Source organism: Benincasa hispida, chromosome 11 (genome assembly GCF_009727055.1).
Source record: "Benincasa hispida cultivar B227 chromosome 11, ASM972705v1, whole genome shotgun sequence".
Lineage (NCBI taxonomy): Eukaryota > Viridiplantae > Streptophyta > Magnoliopsida > Cucurbitales > Cucurbitaceae > Benincasa > Benincasa hispida.
In genome coordinates this window covers 44,101,408-44,119,090 of record NC_052359.1, presented here as the reverse complement: position 1 = coordinate 44,119,090, position 17,683 = coordinate 44,101,408, and the positions used below count along the sequence as shown (strand labels likewise).

At 35.2% G+C, this 17,683-nt stretch overlaps 2 protein-coding genes across 4 annotated transcripts; both read right to left on the bottom strand.

Annotated features, from left to right (window-relative positions):
• Positions 1–711: 711 nt before the first annotated feature.
• On the bottom strand, positions 712–4,052 carry LOC120090429 (tubulin alpha-5 chain-like). Its single transcript, XM_039048089.1, has 5 exons — positions 3,761–4,052; positions 2,768–2,982; positions 2,474–2,673; positions 1,714–2,222; positions 712–1,361 (listed from the first exon to the last, which is right to left on the bottom strand). Exons 1-5 carry the CDS (start codon positions 3,871–3,873, stop codon positions 1,049–1,051), a joined length of 1,350 nt encoding a protein of 449 aa, XP_038904017.1. The 5' UTR covers positions 3,874–4,052; the 3' UTR covers positions 712–1,048.
• A 1,938-nt stretch (positions 4,053–5,990) lies between these two features.
• LOC120090486 (eukaryotic translation initiation factor NCBP) lies at positions 5,991–13,562 on the bottom strand. 3 transcript variants are annotated; one of them, XM_039048191.1, is made up of 7 exons: positions 13,255–13,562; positions 12,496–12,594; positions 7,566–7,661; positions 7,345–7,449; positions 7,104–7,181; positions 6,550–6,669; positions 5,991–6,457 (listed from the first exon to the last, which is right to left on the bottom strand). In XM_039048191.1, exons 1-7 carry the CDS (start codon positions 13,438–13,440, stop codon positions 6,326–6,328), a joined length of 816 nt encoding a protein of 271 aa, XP_038904119.1. In that variant the 5' UTR covers positions 13,441–13,562; the 3' UTR covers positions 5,991–6,325. The 3 variants fall into 3 exon arrangements, with proteins under 3 accessions (XP_038904119.1, XP_038904121.1, XP_038904120.1); XM_039048193.1 differs by lacking the exon at positions 13,255–13,562 and adding an exon at positions 12,727–12,751 and having other exon boundaries at positions 12,496–12,587; XM_039048192.1 differs by lacking the exon at positions 12,496–12,594 and having other exon boundaries at positions 13,255–13,561.
• Positions 13,563–17,683: the final 4,121 nt, after the last annotated feature.

Genomic DNA, 17,683 nt, shown 5'->3' with positions numbered 1-17,683 from the left:
TGTTTCATTACCGTCTCCCTCTTCATTCTTTCTTTTTTCTTTTTCCCTTTTCATATTCCAGTTATTTTTATTATACATATACGTGTGTTTCTCTCTCTCACATTCACGATAATCATTTCTCATTTTATCTATTTTTATTTATAATTCCCTCACTATATACTTCTTCTATTTTCGAATATTATATATAATTTATATTTTATTGTTATTTTTATATCTGTAGTTCATAATCTCAATCCCCTCTTTATCTCTTACTTATTTTTTTCTTTATGTTTTCAATTTTTTAAATTTAATTTTACTTCTTATAATATATTAAAAATACACATTTTTAATAAAAAATATTGTTTATAAACCGATTTTACTCTTGAACTAAATGGATCGTGCTAGATATTATTTTTATAATACTTTTTTGATTTTTCACTATTATCTATTATTTCATTACCAATTATATTTGACTTGTAATTATTGAAAAATTTCACAATATTTTTATAAATAATTTTTTTTAATAAATGAAATATTCCACAGTATTTTTGTAATTTTTCGTGATATGCATGATTTTACTCAAAATATTTATCAATATTTAAAAATATATAGATATATCCATAAATCTGATTACAATATATCATTGTCTTGGATAAGCAACTCTAATGTATTTCTTCAAGAATAAATAATTAAATCAGAAGTACATATATTTATCTAAAATTACTTAGAAGCTACACCAAAAGCATTTGGCCTTGCAATATGATTGTGATTTACTTAGGTGAAAATCCGAGAAAGAGCTACAATTCCTTCCATCACCAAACGGTTCAAAGGGAACCGACTCCTCGGAAAGATCTTTACAGAAACCTCAGCTCCTTATAATAAAATTTGCAAGTAGTTTCTAAACACTGTAAATTTCGAAATCAATAGAATGACAGAGACCCAGAATCATACAAAACAGAAACCACACCTTCAAGATCACCCATGTATGAAACATTGCACAACTGACTTAACAAGAAACAAACACGAAAACAATGGAAAAAAGATACACAGGGTATTATTATTCATGGGATTAATAATCTTCCCCTTCTTCCTCTTCATCGACATCTTCGGCCCCGACTTCCTCGTAGTCCTTTTCTAGAGCAGCAAGATCCTCACGGGCTTCAGAGAATTCACCTTCCTCCATACCCTCCCCCACGTACCAATGGACAAATGCGCGCTTAGCGTACATAAGATCGAATTTGTGGTCAATTCTTGAAAAGACTTCGGCCACGGCTGTGCTGTTGCTTATCATACAGACAGCTCGCTGCACCTTGGCGAGATCACCCCCAGGAACAACGCTTGGGGGTTGATAGTTAATACCGCATTTGAAGCCAGTAGGACACCTGGACAATTCACATGGCACAACTTTAATTCAGAGCATAACATTTAGAAAATTATGTATTCCTATGATCTCTAAGAACCTTTTCTAAAGTAAACCAATTAAACTAACATCCTTTGGGGAAGTTCACTTCAGGATGTATGATACTTTCCAGCTTGATCTCAATCATATCCTAAACATGAATAAATTTTTTATTTTCTGCAGAGGAATTTCCCATCATGCTACTGTTTATAGTAAGACAAGATAGCAAAATGTGCATCATACATTTAAACAATTTAAGCAATAAGATATGGACCATTGAAAGCACAAATATATAATTGGCTTCATAATCTAACAATACAGAGCAGTTAACTCACCAGTCAACAAATTGAACTGTTCGCTTAGTTTTGATGGTAGCAACAGCAGCATTCACATCCTTGGGTACAACATCTCCTCTATACATCAAACAACATGCCATGTACTTTCCGTGCCTTGGGTCACACTTGACCATCATGCTTGAGGGATCAAATACGGCATTGGTTATCTCAGGGACGGATAACTGTTCATGGTAAGCTTTTGCAGAAGAAATCACAGGAGCATAAGACGAGAGCATGAAATGAATACGTGGATAAGGTACAAGGTTAGTTTGAAACTCGGTTATATCCACGTTGATAGCACCATCAAACCGCAGGGAAGTGGTTAAAGAAGAGATAACTTGGGATATCAAGCGGTTCAAGTTGGTGTAAGTTGGTCTTTCAATATCCAACGATCTCCTACAGATATCGTAAATGGCTTCATTATCCAGAAGAACAGCTACATCCGTGTGTTCTAGCAGAGAATGAGTGGAAAGCACACTGTTGTAGGGTTCTACCACAGCAGTAGATACCTGCACACAGAGAATGTAGCATTTAAGAGTGATATTAGAATGATATAATAATGGAAAGTATGCAGATAAAAATTGTCAATTCAGTATTTCTCAGCAGAAACAGATTCTTTTTCTTTTCCTTTTTTACTGATAAGAAACCAACTTTTAATAGGAAAAACAAAAGATAGGCCTTTTCATAAATGTTTTGTCAACATTATTAATGAAAAAATGTGTGGTCTAAGATACCAAAGTCTTTATCATTTGTGTCTTACCTGTGGGGAAGGATATATGGAAAATCCAAGCTTTGACTTCTTTCCATAATCCACAGACAAGCGTTCCAAAAGTAATGACCCCAATCCAGATCCAGTGCCACCGCCAACAGCATTAAATACTAAGAACCCTTGCAAACCAGTGCAATTGTCGGCTAATTTTCGCACTCGGTCAAGGCATAGATCAACTATTTCCCTACCCACTGGAAAATGATGCAATGAAGTAGGATTAGTAATGAATGACCACAGTGAAAAAGGAAACTTTAAGAAAACTTGAAGGAATGGCAATACACGTACCTGTATAATGTCCTCTGGCAAAATTATTTGCAGCATCTTCTTTACCAGATATGAGCTGTTCCGGATGGAAAAGCTGTCGGTACGTCCCAGTCCTTACTTCATCGATAACAGTTGGTTCCAGATCCACAAATATTGCCCTAGGAACATGCTTGCCCGAACCAGTTTCGCTGAAAAACGTGTTGAAAGCATCATGTGCAACACCGATGGACGTGTCACTGCAGCGTACATAGGTAACAAAACATCATTAGAATAAGAGTTATAATTCATGGCAATTAGCCATGGCAAGAGCTTGAAAGGGAAAATAAAATCGAAGGAAAACTTCTTATGCCACTATCAAAGACACTAAATAAACAAAAGATCCATGCTAAAATTTCACTAAACGCCAATATTAATTAATTAATTCAACGAGAAGGTCCCTCCGATAAGATCCCAACAATTTATTTTCTTGAACCAAGAACCGGATCGAGGGCATCTATTCCCATCTTAACAGCGACATCACCACAAACTATCTAACACTAACAAACACCAAAGATTGGCCATTAGATTCGAAATTCCCAGAGAAAACGATTACCAAATCAATTGAGTTAGCTCGATGCAAATTTTCAATTCCAACGAGCACAGACTTGTTATTCAAATTGGAGAAGGGGATCCATAAAGGAACATCCAATTAAAATGAAAATTAAAACCCATTTCCAGATTCGTCCTTTGATCTCACAACAAGACTCGAATCGATCGATGCATCAAGAGATCAGGAGAAAACACCCAAAATTCAAAGACCTAAACGAAATCCACAATTGCAAAATAGAAAACCCCACAAATTCGATTCAGTCCCACTCCCACCCACCATACAGAGTCACTAAAACAGGGGAAATTGAATCTGACGAGTCAAAAACAAATCGAGGATCAATACTGATACATATGTGACATCAATTGACAAACAAAAGCAAACCCAAATCAAGAAATCAAGTAAGAAAAAGGAAAAAAACTACAAACCTGGGCATCAAACCATCCGGCTGGATGCCATGTTCGAGGCAATAAAGCTCCCAACAAGAATTGCCGACCTGAATTCCAGCTTGACCAATGTGAAGACTGATAATTTCCCTCATCCCGAATCCGAATCCGATCTCTCTCGAAGAAGGGGAGGGGAAGGATCGAGAGAAAACAGAGAGAGAAAAGGGAAAAGAGAGGAAGATGCTGCTGAATGTGATTGCCGGCTCGCAGAGGGCAAATAGAGATAATTGATTGAATAAATATCAATCAATTATTATTATAAACGGGAGATTTAGAAATGAAGAAGTTTGTTAATTGTTCATTGTCTCTATTGTTTTGTATTTTTAGGGTTAAACTTAAACCAAGTGTCGGTTTTGGGTGTGGGGATGACGGTAGTTTAGCTTGAGGTCCCTCCATTTTTCACCCCTTTCTTTCTCTCCTCTTCCCTCACGCGCCCTTCTTGCGCGTGGCGTTGACTATACAAAATTCTTTTTTCTTAATTAACAATGATTAGAGATCAAATTACTATTTTAATCCCCCCAAGTCCCCTATAATTTTGTCATCTTATCTTCATTCGACGCCTCACCTTTACTTTTACATTGAAATTTTCAAATCAATTGCTTCTAATTCGTACACTTCTATACTTTTTATTCACTAAAAATAAGTTTTAGTTCAACGATAACTGATAATTTGGTATGACCTTCTTTAAAGGTAGAAAGTTCAATCATCTACCTTTGTAATTATTATATTAAAATAAAATATTCACCATATAGTTTGATTTTGAGACGTAAAATTGTGGTGGTGGAAGGATGGGGACTTATATTGTGGTCGGCCTTCCTACCAGGACGTCTCCTTGGCTGAAGAGCCCCTCTATTAGTACTAGGAAGGGCACGTTCCACTAAACTCGAACTCGACCAAAAGTTCTAAAAACTTTTCTTCGAGATCTTTCTTTCTCTTGTATTTATCAGGGATGAGGAAGTGGAATCACAATCATTACACATTCTTTATTAATTTGATTTTTGGTGATGGCGGGAGGAATCCAAGACCGATCCATTTATTTTAAGAAGTCGGTTCATTGATTCAAGAACATCAATAGGATATTTTTATTTCTATATTTAACTTATATACATCTCAATTGATTTCAAGACAGTTATTCTAATTTGACAATTGATAAGTATCATAAAAGCTATATAAGATATTTTATATAAATGATTGTAAAAGGTTCCTTTCATTTAATGACCATATGGTGGTGGTTTAATGACCATATGGTGGTGGCTGTATCATATGTATGGTTATATGATAGAAAATTTGAGATGTTTTAAAATATAGAGAGAAATGGAATATCAAGTGAAGAAGGGATGGGGTTGAAAGATTCATGGTGAGTTGTCAAGACAAAAGAAGCTGACATTAGCCAGCTGTGCTTGTCTTTGTCCTATATACAACCCAACATCATCCACAAAGACAAAATATCTGATTGTTGTTAATATCATTTTTATTCCTACTGACACATGCAACAAACAATATTCTTTCTATAATTTAATCTTCAGCCAGTCCAAACTAAAGAATAAGAGCAAGTTCCATCAACCGTTTACACATGAACAAAAGGGGAAAAAACATTGAATTGATCAGTTGCCACCATTGAGTCTATTTTAACTTTGTTTGCTTAGTTGATTATGATAGGGCGATTGGTTTGATTGATTCAAATCTAAAGATATGATTTCCACCCCCCTTTCAACTAATAACTCGGTTCAACATAAATTTTAGTTAAAATCAAAATGTGTTTGATTTATTTTTTCAAGACTCTAATTTTATAAATAAGTCATTTTAGATAGAAATAAAGTGTTTAACAAATATTCAAAATAGATTTTGAAATACTTTTAAAGTATAAACAATTTTTACCAAAAGAGTTAAGAACTTGTTTAGATTCACTTGAAAGGAAAAAAAAAAACTCATTCTTATTCCAATACTTTTGATAAAAGCTAATTAAAATACACTTAAAAAGCTATTTCGAATAGTTGTCAAACACTCTAATTTCTTCTAAAATAACTTATTTTTTAAATTAAACACTTGAAAATATATTCCAAACACACCCCAGAAACTATAACACCTTTCTATTTAAAAACACTTTTAAATATTTAGAAAATCAATTCAAACTTCACCCGGCATCTTATCTATGCTTCTGCCTAAAATCCAGATACATTACAGAGAAAAGAGGGATCATACATGCAGCTAATTTAACAAACAGTCTAAGTGTAGCAGCTGGGGGCGTGGATCTACGTTTTGTCCTAAAAAAACATGAACAATGTTAAGTTATAACATGTAAACAGAAGTTGTCTTGTGTAGGTCTCTCTTCCAAGGTTCCTGTTCAGAGCAGTTTACGGTTACAAATGTCCAAATATTTACATTACATAGTAGCCTTGACATTGTAATTAAGAAAAGCTCCAATATCCTAAAGAAAGAATTGTCAGTGAATCAATCGCTTAACATCCAAAGAAGGGTCCAAAAGCAATCAGGGAAGTGCAGACCATGTAAAACATCATTCAGCTTCAACGTACATTCTCCTTTTTCTCACCCTCGCAACCATGTGTTCCTGTATGACGAGTTATCACGCAGAGACGCATCGTGGGGTTTGTATTCCATTACATACCCGTGTGGGAGCTTTAAGTGCCTTTTGATTGAATCTCGCAGACCCATCACTGCCTGGTAAGCAATAACCATACATTAATTAAAAACTCATGATCCCGTTTCCGACTTATGTGTGGTGAGTAGCATTAAAAGATCATGTTACTGACCTGATGATCAGATGCATTGCGGTTCCAGACGCTCAAAATATCCTCGTTGAAACGAATGCTAAGCACGGCACCACATATGTTATCGCCAAAATCAAGTTGGTCGCCCACTAATGCAAGAACCTGCATAAGGTAGCTGAATATCAGCCTTCCGTAAATAAAAGGAAACATCCATTCGATGGAATTACAAAATATCAGCATTCGGTGAATAAAAGCCACGATGCACAGAACTTATCCATTGGAAAGTAGCTGAAAAAGGAAACATCCATACCACCATCAATGTGCATGTGAATACGACCAACTCCCCACTGTAACTAATACTTCGCGGTTTTAGGGTTTTTTTTTTTTTGGGGGGGGGGGGATCTACTACTTTTATTATTACTATTATTATTTAAGAAAATGAAGATATTGAATAATCATACAACAGTATTTTCAGGCAACTTCAGATTTCAACAATCAAGTTGAGAACAGTTAATTAGGAATTAAGAAACCCAAGGGAAAAATAAATAACTAATGGCATATTGATCCATAACGATGTCCTTTTTGCTATCACTTACCAAATCTTCCCAAAATCGGCCAGATACAACTTTCTTAAATCGTATTATCCACTTTCCACCATTGCAGTTGGCAGAATCCTGAAAGATGGTTGCATTTGCATTGAAATAGGAATTAGACTCCCCAATAAGCCGAGAAATATAAAATTCCAATACAATATCTTAATTTACGAAAAAGTGCAGAAAGTTCACTCCCTAGTAAGCCTAATGAAAAATATGCATCCAGCATTTCTTGATGTATTACCTCCCAGAGTGGACGGATTCCTTCCTTAAAAAGATGCAGATCTGTCGGGCTTGGCAATGACGAAGGACGAGCCAAATGGCAATAGCTTACCCAAAAACCTTCAACCTACATGCATGAGGAAAACAAAGTTCAATCATTTGAAAAACAAATAATTGTAAAGACTCGTAAGATAACTTTAGTATAAGAATAGTTTTACAAAAATCAATGTTGACAAATCATACCGAGCTGAAGTCCACAATCTTTTTTATGTTGTCCTCATATGACGTTTGAGTCCGAACTCCAGGTGTTCGACGGGTGTACCAAAAAGCAAACTTGTGCTAGATGCCGGAACAATCCAAATTAGTCAGTTGCACACAAAAAAACTGATCTTTCTATAAGCCACTAACCACACCAAAACAAACTAACTTTTTAGACACTTTCACTTTCCAAATTCTCTAAAAAGGTGGTGACATGAAAAGGTCTAAAACACCCACAATGCAAAATAATAAAAATAGTAAACACCGGGAAATCTGAAATCTCCAAACCATAAAGTTAACTTCATCTCAGAAGTTTCAAGAAACGAAAGTACCAATATGGTTCAATAGAATATGAACAGGTCAGTTTCCTATCATTGGTGCACAACAAACAAACAAAACGGCCGAACACTCACTACAGACCTTTTTTTAAGACACAATGAGAGAATTTTTCCATGCCTACGATGCAAAGAAGCTTATGAGAAAGCACTTTAATAGGTGTTAACTAAAGAAAATATTAAATCAAAATAGAGAGTTGAGAAACTATGTGTAGGTCGAAAACAGCAGAAATCCACAATCTACAGAAATTCCCAGATGAGTTTAATAGAACAGCCTTCTTTCCACCCACCATTTGCAAAGATTCGGGCAAAGAAGTTGAGCATCTTTTGTAATATCTTGAAGGAAAGACTTGAAACTAAAAGAATCCAAGAAATCACAAGTCAGACTCCATTTATCTTCTATTGGGTTGAAAATGAACTTAGCGAGGACATCAGCATGTACTTCCCATTCGTGATTTCCTTAATTATTCAATTGTTTTTTTTCTAAATTTAAAATTTCAAGAGTTCGCGGAGTTCTAAATTCAAAGTGATCTGTTTTGGAGATCCTAAATTTTGTGTTTTAGCCATTGTCAACTATATAATAACCCTTAAGAATGAAGGTCTTCAGCTTGATAACATCTTTCCAAGGACCTTCAGAGTATTCGGTAGCCAGCAAAACTGACCACCACTATACTTTGGAAATGCTAAAAAGGCGTAAATCTCCTCCAAAGAGCATATTTCTCAAAGGAAAATCTTAGTAATTGCCATTTGGTGAGGAGAACATTCCTTGCCAGTTCCCACAACCAAATTAACCTTGTGCTAACCAACTAAATGAACTTCTCAACAGAGCATCCATCCCAATTGAGATCTTTCATGACCTTTTCGAAAGTGGTATCAACTTTAATAGGGGTGGACAGGTAATAAGTTGGAAAGTGAGAGAAAGAGATATACTCGCAACAAGGTTAATCTGCCACCCTTTAGAATGAATATTGCACTTCCAAAGTTAATTTACCACCATAAGAAAAAAAGTTCCACTTCTAGCCTCAAAGTTTGCCTTGGATTTTATCAAAAAAAAAAAAAAAAAAAAACAGGGGATTCATCCGCAACTTTGTGACAACTTTGGATTTTAGCCTCATACTCCTCCAGTCCTCCTACTAGTCTACACAACTTGATAGGTCTACTCTCCTTCCAAATCCACCTAATTTAATAGATCTCTACTTGCTTGCCGCATCTGGAGCACTTTTTGCCCAATATGGGGATTCATCCACAACTCTCACTACTTTTGTTCGAAATCACTAAGAATCTCACTCACACAAGTAGGTCTAGACCATGGTTTTAATACCAATTGATAAGGACATTGAAACCTCCACCTATCTCCACAATGGCATGATATTGTCCATTTTGGGCATAAGTCCTCGTGGCCTCGTTTTTGGAACCACCCAAAAGGCATCACACTAACGGAGATAGTTATCCACACTTATATACCCATGATCAATTTCTTTCCTAACCAATGTGGGACTTTGTTTGCACCTAACAGTGCATTATGTGAGTGGAGTTTACCACCTAGGTTTCAATGAGCTTGTGATCCTTAGTGTGCCTTGCTTTAGACAACATCAATATACAAAAATACTAGGTGCACACAACAATCTACCATTTCAAAAAAAATACGACTTATGCATGACAAACACATCCAATAAATAATCCTTCAAAAATGATCATGAACAGATATTCAATACACATTTTAATATTTTCAACCAGTGAATTATACGATATAGAAATTTAGATGAACACATTTGAATTCTCATTGTAATATACACTTTTAGGCTAATGTAAATATTATGAGGAAAATTATATTTCAATAAAGATAACGTTTATCAAAAATAAAATGAAAAAAAAATACTCAAACAGATATTCAAGAAGTCTTCCAAGCAAAATAACTTTCTTCACAAACATCATCATTTTTCTATGTCACAAACATCATTATTCCATGTCTTCTCACGCTACTTCATTGGGTTTAATAAGCAGGCTTTATCGATTCTCGTTCTTTGTTTCCCCTTTTGAACGTTTTGTTTCAGCTACCTTTTCTTAAATAAAAAAAATTCTTGTCAATCATTGAGAACTTAGATGAATCCAGACTCCAAGTAGAAGATTACAGGAAAATATAACAATACCATTCATATAATAATTGGAAAAGGACTTTTGAATTGGCACACCAAGGGGTCACGTGGAATTTCAGTCTCCACCTAATATATTCACTAGAAAACTTATCTTCAAACGAACTATTTGTTTCTATCAACCCAAATTTCCCAAAACAGTGCTTTAGTTAAATTATTCAATAAATAAACGTTAAACTTTTGCTTTCTTTTAAATATGAGCCCACCAAAGAACAGAAGCAGATTTTTCTTAACACTATAAAAAACTTGAGGAATTTCTAAATTCCTGCACTGCAAAATTCCAAATTTTTCTGCTAAAGGAGCCTGAAAGAAAAATGTCCATATTATCTTTGCCTGTCTTTGAACATAGAACACATGTACTCAGATTAATAACCCAAAAAAGACACATTCTCTGAAGCTTTTCTGCTGAGTTTACTCCTCCAAAAGCAAAATGTTAATCGAGAAATTGAACTTCCTTGGGCTATTGGCACTCTAAATAGCATGAAATGTCTCCTTTGGAATTAAAGGGCCAACCACAAATTCTTTAATAAAAAAGTTCGCTGAAAACGTATCTAAAATTTTTAGCTCCAAATTCTTCCATTAATCTTTGTAAAAGAATTACACTATTAACCAGTCAGATGCAAAAGATTACAAAATTCTCCCAATTCCTCGTACTAGACATTTATTCTAGTAAGTAGTTTCCATTATGTTTTCTCATCCCACAAACCAAAAAAAGAAGCTTACTAGTGCAAAAAAGGAGGAAAAAACCTTCAAAGAGATGAACATGGTTTTCTGTTTCCATTTGTTTATTTACTTATTTCTTAGAATCATTTTTGAACAAGATATGAAACTTGAAAATTCTGCCAATTCCTTGTACTAAACATGTATTCTAGCAAGTGGTTCCATTATGTTTACTCATCCTACAAATTTATTTTTTTTTATTTTTTTATTTTTTTATTTTTAATAGGAAGCTGATTTGTGCAGGGGGGAACTTTTCAAGAGATGAAAAGGGTTTTGTATTTTCATTTGTTTATTTGCTTATTTCCTAGGATCTATTTTTTTTAGAATCTAAAAAAGTAGTGTATAATATTTCGTCCAAAAAAAAAAACTGTGAATTATTTACCATTACCTTTTCTCCTAACCAGAAGCAAAGTTTTTCATTGATAAAATGAAAAGACAACAATACTCAAAAGATACAAACTCCACGAAGGAGTGAGAGAAGAATAAAAAGATTACAGAAAAAAATTAAGCATATAACCAGAAAATAAAATAATGGAAAGTGATCCAATCAAAGAACATTTAAGAATTAAATAACCAAGCTAATCCACAAAAATCAGCAATGAAACCATCTTCCTGCTTTGAATGCAAATTTTGAAGAGTATGAGCCAAAAGAATATTGACTAATCTCTCAAAACCTCTCACTCTACAAAATGACAACCCATTTCAATGTACCAAAAGAAGTGTGCTTCCAAACATCACCTGAGAAAATGACCCCAAAATGCCATGATGCAAGGAACTCATAGGAGAATCCTTTGATTTGATGCAGAGACAACTCTTCCACATTTAAATTCATATACCAACAAAGCGTCTAATCAACTAAGAGCTAACAACTCTTGCTTAAGGTTACAAAAATAATGATTCCAGGCAACTCTTGTCCTTTCTTAACCCCTTTTACCTTTGCTTTTGTAGCAGCCATGGTTAGACCTTGCTTGAGAAGCCGACCTCCTTCGAAGAAACTTCATCAGAAACTTTTTAACGCTAATCTTTTGGAACAATCCCCATGACCTCTGATGATTCGTGATAGAAACTTTACTGAATATGTAGAAAGATAAAAACCAACTAATTCTGTACTCGATTACCATCTGACTTTAATGATGAATTTTTCAAATCTGAAGACCACAACTTCTAGGATAGATGAGAATTTGTTAGGTACTAGAGTGGAGGAGGACGATGAAGTTCTTGATTAGAATTAGTCTCTGGGTCATTTTTAGAAGAATCCTCCTCTTTAAAAATTAAACCTAAAACTTCAGCATAAGATTCCTCACTAACATCATCTAAAGATTTTCACATTATGTGTAAACTGGACTCCACACCACTCAGGCTGATGTCAAACTCCCCATCAGAATAGTCGAACCGTGAAACTGAAAAAATGTAAGGAATTATGGATGTACCTTTGGTCAAAACAATCTCCAAACTCACTGAATGGGTTACTTTACAGCTGTTATCCTTGAGAACTAAAGACTATGAAGGCTCAATAGGTGAAATGATTAGATTTGTTACTTGCTGTGCAAAGAAAACCAAAAATCTTGACCATGATAAAATAAATAAGACATTCAAAATCACATCTACTGGTGCCCGATTTGACACGGTTAATCAGCTTAAATGATAGTGTCCATGCTAACCAGGTGGTCAAGATAAGACATACACGCATGGGACATTAATTATTACCATTGAGATTCTTTTGGATTGGAGTCCCATCTTGTAATTGGGTGTGCAGGTTGTTTTGTCTTTTGGGCTTGCCTTGTATTCCCTCGTATATCCTGTCATCTTTCTCAATGAAAGTTCGATTTCTTAAGGAAAAACAAAAAAAAACAAAAAAAAAACAAAAAACAAGAAAAAAACAAAAAACAAAAAACAAAAAACAAAAAGCAAATCGCCACAAAAGGCTCCTTGTTGTACCTTGTAACATAGAGATTGTCTCGGGTACAATTTTCACAGACAATGTGAGAAGTTATTTTCCTCAAATGCAAATTTATACCCCTCTTCACAAATAAAACACCATGAGGTAGGACAGTTATCCGGCTGACAGCTGAGTTCCGACAAACAGGCACAAGAAGACTCTTCATTTCTTCAATCAATGAAATCCTAATTACACCGTTCTGTTTATAATTAAGCTTAAGTAATCAAACAGAACAACCTTGAAACTACCCAACGCATCTTGCCTACACCCCTCCCCCGCTGGGCAAAATACTGATAATGAGTATCAATAGCGAAAAACTAGTGATGATACTCTATTCATCTAAGCACGTGTGACTGGGAGTAAACCAAATGAACATAGGGGATCATTTTAACAACATTTCCAACTTGAAGATCCGATAATAGCACAGTAATAATGGTAGACGCGCCAATTCTTCGAGTAGATCAAAATTCAGATACATTATACGCACGTATTTGTGTCTGCAATAGAGAGATAAAGAGAGAGAGTACCTTTAGGGGATGAAGACCATCTTTAAGGTCTCGAGCTACGCGTTCACTTAAATCTTCAGCTTCTTTAGCATTTGTGTCATCGGAGAGTGAGGGTGGATGAGAAGAATCAAAAAGTGGTTGAGCAGAGTTGAGCTTGTTGTTGTCGTTTGCAGAATCAAAGTCCCTCTTCTCGCCTACCAACTCCATTGACAGCTTCTTCTTCGGTCTTCGTATGCCCTAAATTTGCCCTTATCACCAACTTTGTGCGTCCACGAGACTGCAAATTAAGCAGACCGACACAGAACCGGAAAGGGGGAGCTCTTGGTATAACAAAACTAATATAAAAATAAAAACTATTTTACGGCTGTATGTGTAAAAAATAATAAAAAGATATATAATCCAAAGAAAAATATCTTTTGATCCGCGGTTTTGAGTAGGGACCCGATGATCCGAAAAAACCAATCAACTCAACACAATCCAATCTGAGTTGGGTTAGGTTCAAATAAATAAAAATTTTATGGGTTGGATTGGTTCATGCGTTCACCTAATATAACTCAAACCAACCTGAATTTATTATTAACTTTAAAATATATATTTTTTATTACTTATAACACAATTATTTATACATATATTAATTTTAGTTTTATTTAATTCCAATACTTTTTGAATAATTTATTTTTCAACAACTCTTAAAAGTAATTTCTTTGCACTTTAGAAAGAAAATTTTCCCTATATAAATAAAAATTGAGTTGTTAATCTTAATTCAATATATTAAAATAATTAAATTAGATTTTTACATATTTACGTTTTGCTTATTTTTAGAACAAAATTTTAAATAAATGACCCGATTAACCCGAATCAACCCAACCCAAATATTTCATGGTTGGGTTGGGTTGGGTTTCATTTTTTAATAAAGGTTATTGGGATTGAAAAAATTTACAACCCGAACAATTGGGTTGGGTCTAAAAAGTATTTCAACCCAACCCAACCCATGAACACCCCTAGTTTTGAGTTTATAAAGTCTATATTTCAAAATGTTACTGTTTTTAGTTTATTAGGTCCAATATTTCAAAATGTTACACATATCTATGGCTATTTGGGACATAGAGTTGGTTATGATAATTTGTAGTTATTGTAATTTGTTAGGTTATAACCATCATAGATTAGCCAAGTGTTAAATATGAGGCATGATTTGAAATTTGAGTTGTTCTGAATCCTATGCACAACCTTCCGAGGGGATCATCATGAAAAATGACTAGCTAGTATCGCCTAAAAACGACAGCAGACACAACATAAAAATCTCACGGTTCAAACTAATGGAAGAGACCGTATGATATGTTGACACATTTCCTACACCCACTTACTGTGAACTACTTCCTCTATTCACCTTATTATTGACTCATGCAAACACTTTCTGAATAGAGCAGTTGTGATAAAAAGTGACACAAAGCCTAGCATCCCTATAAAAATACCACTAGATCGAGCACCAGTGATTTTGTATCCGGTCAAAATCTTGGTCAATTGATCGAATTGGGTAGTTCCAGTACGAGCAGGTGTGAACTTTTAGAGACGTGAGAGCTAAAAACAATATATCGTATATATTATTAATCTCCCATTAAAGTGTTCTAATTATTTGGGTCTCTCTTGTACTTAAATATATTTCGATTAAAAAAAACACCCTAAATCTATGTGGTTTATTCAAGTCTAACGTTTATATTTGGATTTAACCTACAATGTCTAAGTTATAAAACCTTTTTATTACCTCACACCGCTCACACATGCTCATAAAACCAGTTAACAACGCTCAATATCTCTGTTATAATCCCCAGGTAGCAGGTATTACGTTAACCGTCAACTTAAGTACCTTCAGCCTTAGACAGGATTATAGACCGATTGAGTTTGTAATCGTGTTTTATAAGATAATGTTGAACATAAAAAAAAATAAATAATGTTTATGCTATGTCTCGCTTATGCACTACTGATGAATAATTGATTCAAGTTCTTGTCCTCGACAAGGCGCCAAAAACTTGTAATATTAAATTTATATTTTTCTATCCTTATCTAATGTGTTGCTTATGAATGAATATGAATATGATGCTCTATGCGCTCAAGTGCTTTGCGATAAAGATATTATTGCGATACTACGTTCTAGGTGTATGCGATGGTGATAATATGCTTCGTAGTATGCATTCGTGTAGTGCGCGTCACAAGTTTTCTTACGCTGGAACTAAGTATAATTCCAATACAAGTTTCTCAGAATGACCTGAGGTCGAACACGGGGATTGTTGTTATTTAGATGCGATACTAGTGTGGTATTAGCGACCGGTTAAACATAAAGAATAGAGAATTTGGTTTGTGCAGAAAATGTAAATTGCGATGAAAATGAATTGCATTAAAGTAAATTGCGATGATAAAATAAATGACTAAACTACTAATGATACAGGGTGGGGACTGGCTGTGAAGTTGTACAAAAGAATCTAATGAATGCGGTGGCAAGTCTTGTGAATGAATCAGAAAAGAATGAGTTGAGGGAGAGGACATCGCAAGTTCGTCAATCCTGTTAAGGACGCAACTGAGGTTCCACTTTTCCTTGGCTTACACCTTTCAGTGATCGGTCGCGTTCCCATATGTCTATGGTGAAACAGGGATGAACATAATGAATGCAAGGTTGTTTCCATCTCTGGAAATACTTCTCGCTTTAGTTAACGCATTATTCCAACCTTCTCTCGATAGGCAGAATGACATCTTCACTTCTGCTCTCACAGGTGAAGATGCCGTCGAGCATGCTTTAGCTAAACTCACCCGATTACCTTAATAAGGATTAACTCACTCGCTTAATTCTTCCCTTTTACCCAGGGGATTAAGGACACAAGATGGAGAAAATGGATGATAAATGTATGAAAGGAACAAAGAGATGATAATGATGGCGATAATAATATTTAAATCTAAAGATCAGCATTTGATACATGATTTGTGAATGAAAGATTAAAGAAAGATGAACACAGTAGATGAATGAAAGAATAGAAACAAATATGGAAAGCATGTCAATGTCTTGACATAGATCCCGATCGGAGACGATGTGCTTGCCGGCGTGTGGATGAGATGGAGTGGAAAGTTTCCCTCTCAGGCTTGCTTTCCCGATAGAAGTGACCTCTTGCATGGAGCTTCTGCTTTGGGAATGGGAAGAATTTCTTGCTCAAAGACTCACATTTCAGCCTTGTCTCGTCGTTCTCCCGGATTTTCTCTGTAAAGTCTCTTCAGACCAACATTCTTTACAATGAATTCAAGGAAGCTATTTATAGACCTCGGCTCTTGTATTGGTGATCCCACTGTGTAATTCTAATAATTCCTGCCATGGCGTAATGAAAAAATCCTCTCTGCTCCACGATCAATCTGTCAGAATCGTACAACAGAAAGCTATACACGTTAGAAGTCCTGCAAATGCGTTGCTCTTCACATCTTCGATCGATCGTCGCATGCACTGCAATTGCATTGATCTTTTCGTTCTTGATCGATTTTCGCATGCTGAGTAGATGCATTGTTCATTTTTGTCCTCGAGCAATTAACGCATGCGGTGATCTATTTCCTGCAAAATAAAGACTTGGACATTCCATTTTGCCATCGCATTGAGGTTAATGGGTGTGTTCATGACACTTTATAATTTTCGCATTTCTAAGCCAATTCTTATACTATCGACACAACTTTTCCTTCTTTTTGCCGCATAATCTAATTAAAACAGCACAAATAACTTGTATTTCTACAAGTTATCACACCCCCAAATTTAGATATATGCTTGTCCTCAAGCATGTCTTTAACTAAGGCAATTTCGCTCAACTCCTATCCTAACTCTGTGTCGATCGACTACTCTGAATGCTCTGCCTCTACAAAATTACTCAACACCGCAAGTTCCTTCTATCCTTTAACATTTCATCACATGCTCTACTTTATTCTTATCTAAAACAAACCTCTACCTAAAAGTCCCTTCTAGTTTTGAGAAGAATGTTTCACCTCTTCTTGCAAAAACAACGAAGTGCGTTCTTTATGCGGTGGCCTGGTTTGCGTCATCGTACAGAGAATGTTAATCATGGTTACACCCTTCGTTTTGGCTTGCTCCCACAGGTTTCATGCGAGCATCCAACTTCGGTTGTGTACCAATCTCAATTTCAACTCTTGATTTTCAGCCAAGTTTTACTTTTGCTGGTCAAAGAAGTTGTCTCTTTTATCCTTATTTTCTCTCTCTCTCTCTCTCTCTTTTTTAATATTGCGTCAATCCTGGAAACCTACCTTCGTTTTGACTTGCTCCCATGGGTGTCATGCGAACATCCAATTACGAGTAGGTTCCTTTCACGACTTAACTCTTATCAGGTTGGGATTTTCCCTTGCGCTGACAGTGGAGTTTTTATGATTTTTTTTTAATAATAATGAACGCATTTGTCTTAATGACCGTATT

Coding starts and splice junctions, on each gene's coding strand:
- LOC120090429 (XM_039048089.1), bottom strand. CDS start 3,873: ATGAGGGAAATTATCAGTCTTCACATTGGTCAAGCTGGAATTCAGGTC. Junction 2,983..3,760: donor CCGGATGGTTTGATGCCCAG/GTTTGTAGTTTT, acceptor TGTACGCTGCAG/TGACACGTCCATCGGTGTTG. Junction 1,362..1,713: donor ACAGTTCAATTTGTTGACTG/GTGAGTTAACTG, acceptor TGAATTGTCCAG/GTGTCCTACTGGCTTCAAAT.
- LOC120090486 (XM_039048191.1), bottom strand. CDS start 13,440: ATGGAGTTGGTAGGCGAGAAGAGGGACTTTGATTCTGCAAACGACAAC. Junction 12,595..13,254: donor ATGGTCTTCATCCCCTAAAG/GTACTCTCTCTC, acceptor TCATTGAGAAAG/ATGACAGGATATACGAGGGA. Junction 6,458..6,549: donor GCAATGCATCTGATCATCAG/GTCAGTAACATG, acceptor ATTGCTTACCAG/GCAGTGATGGGTCTGCGAGA.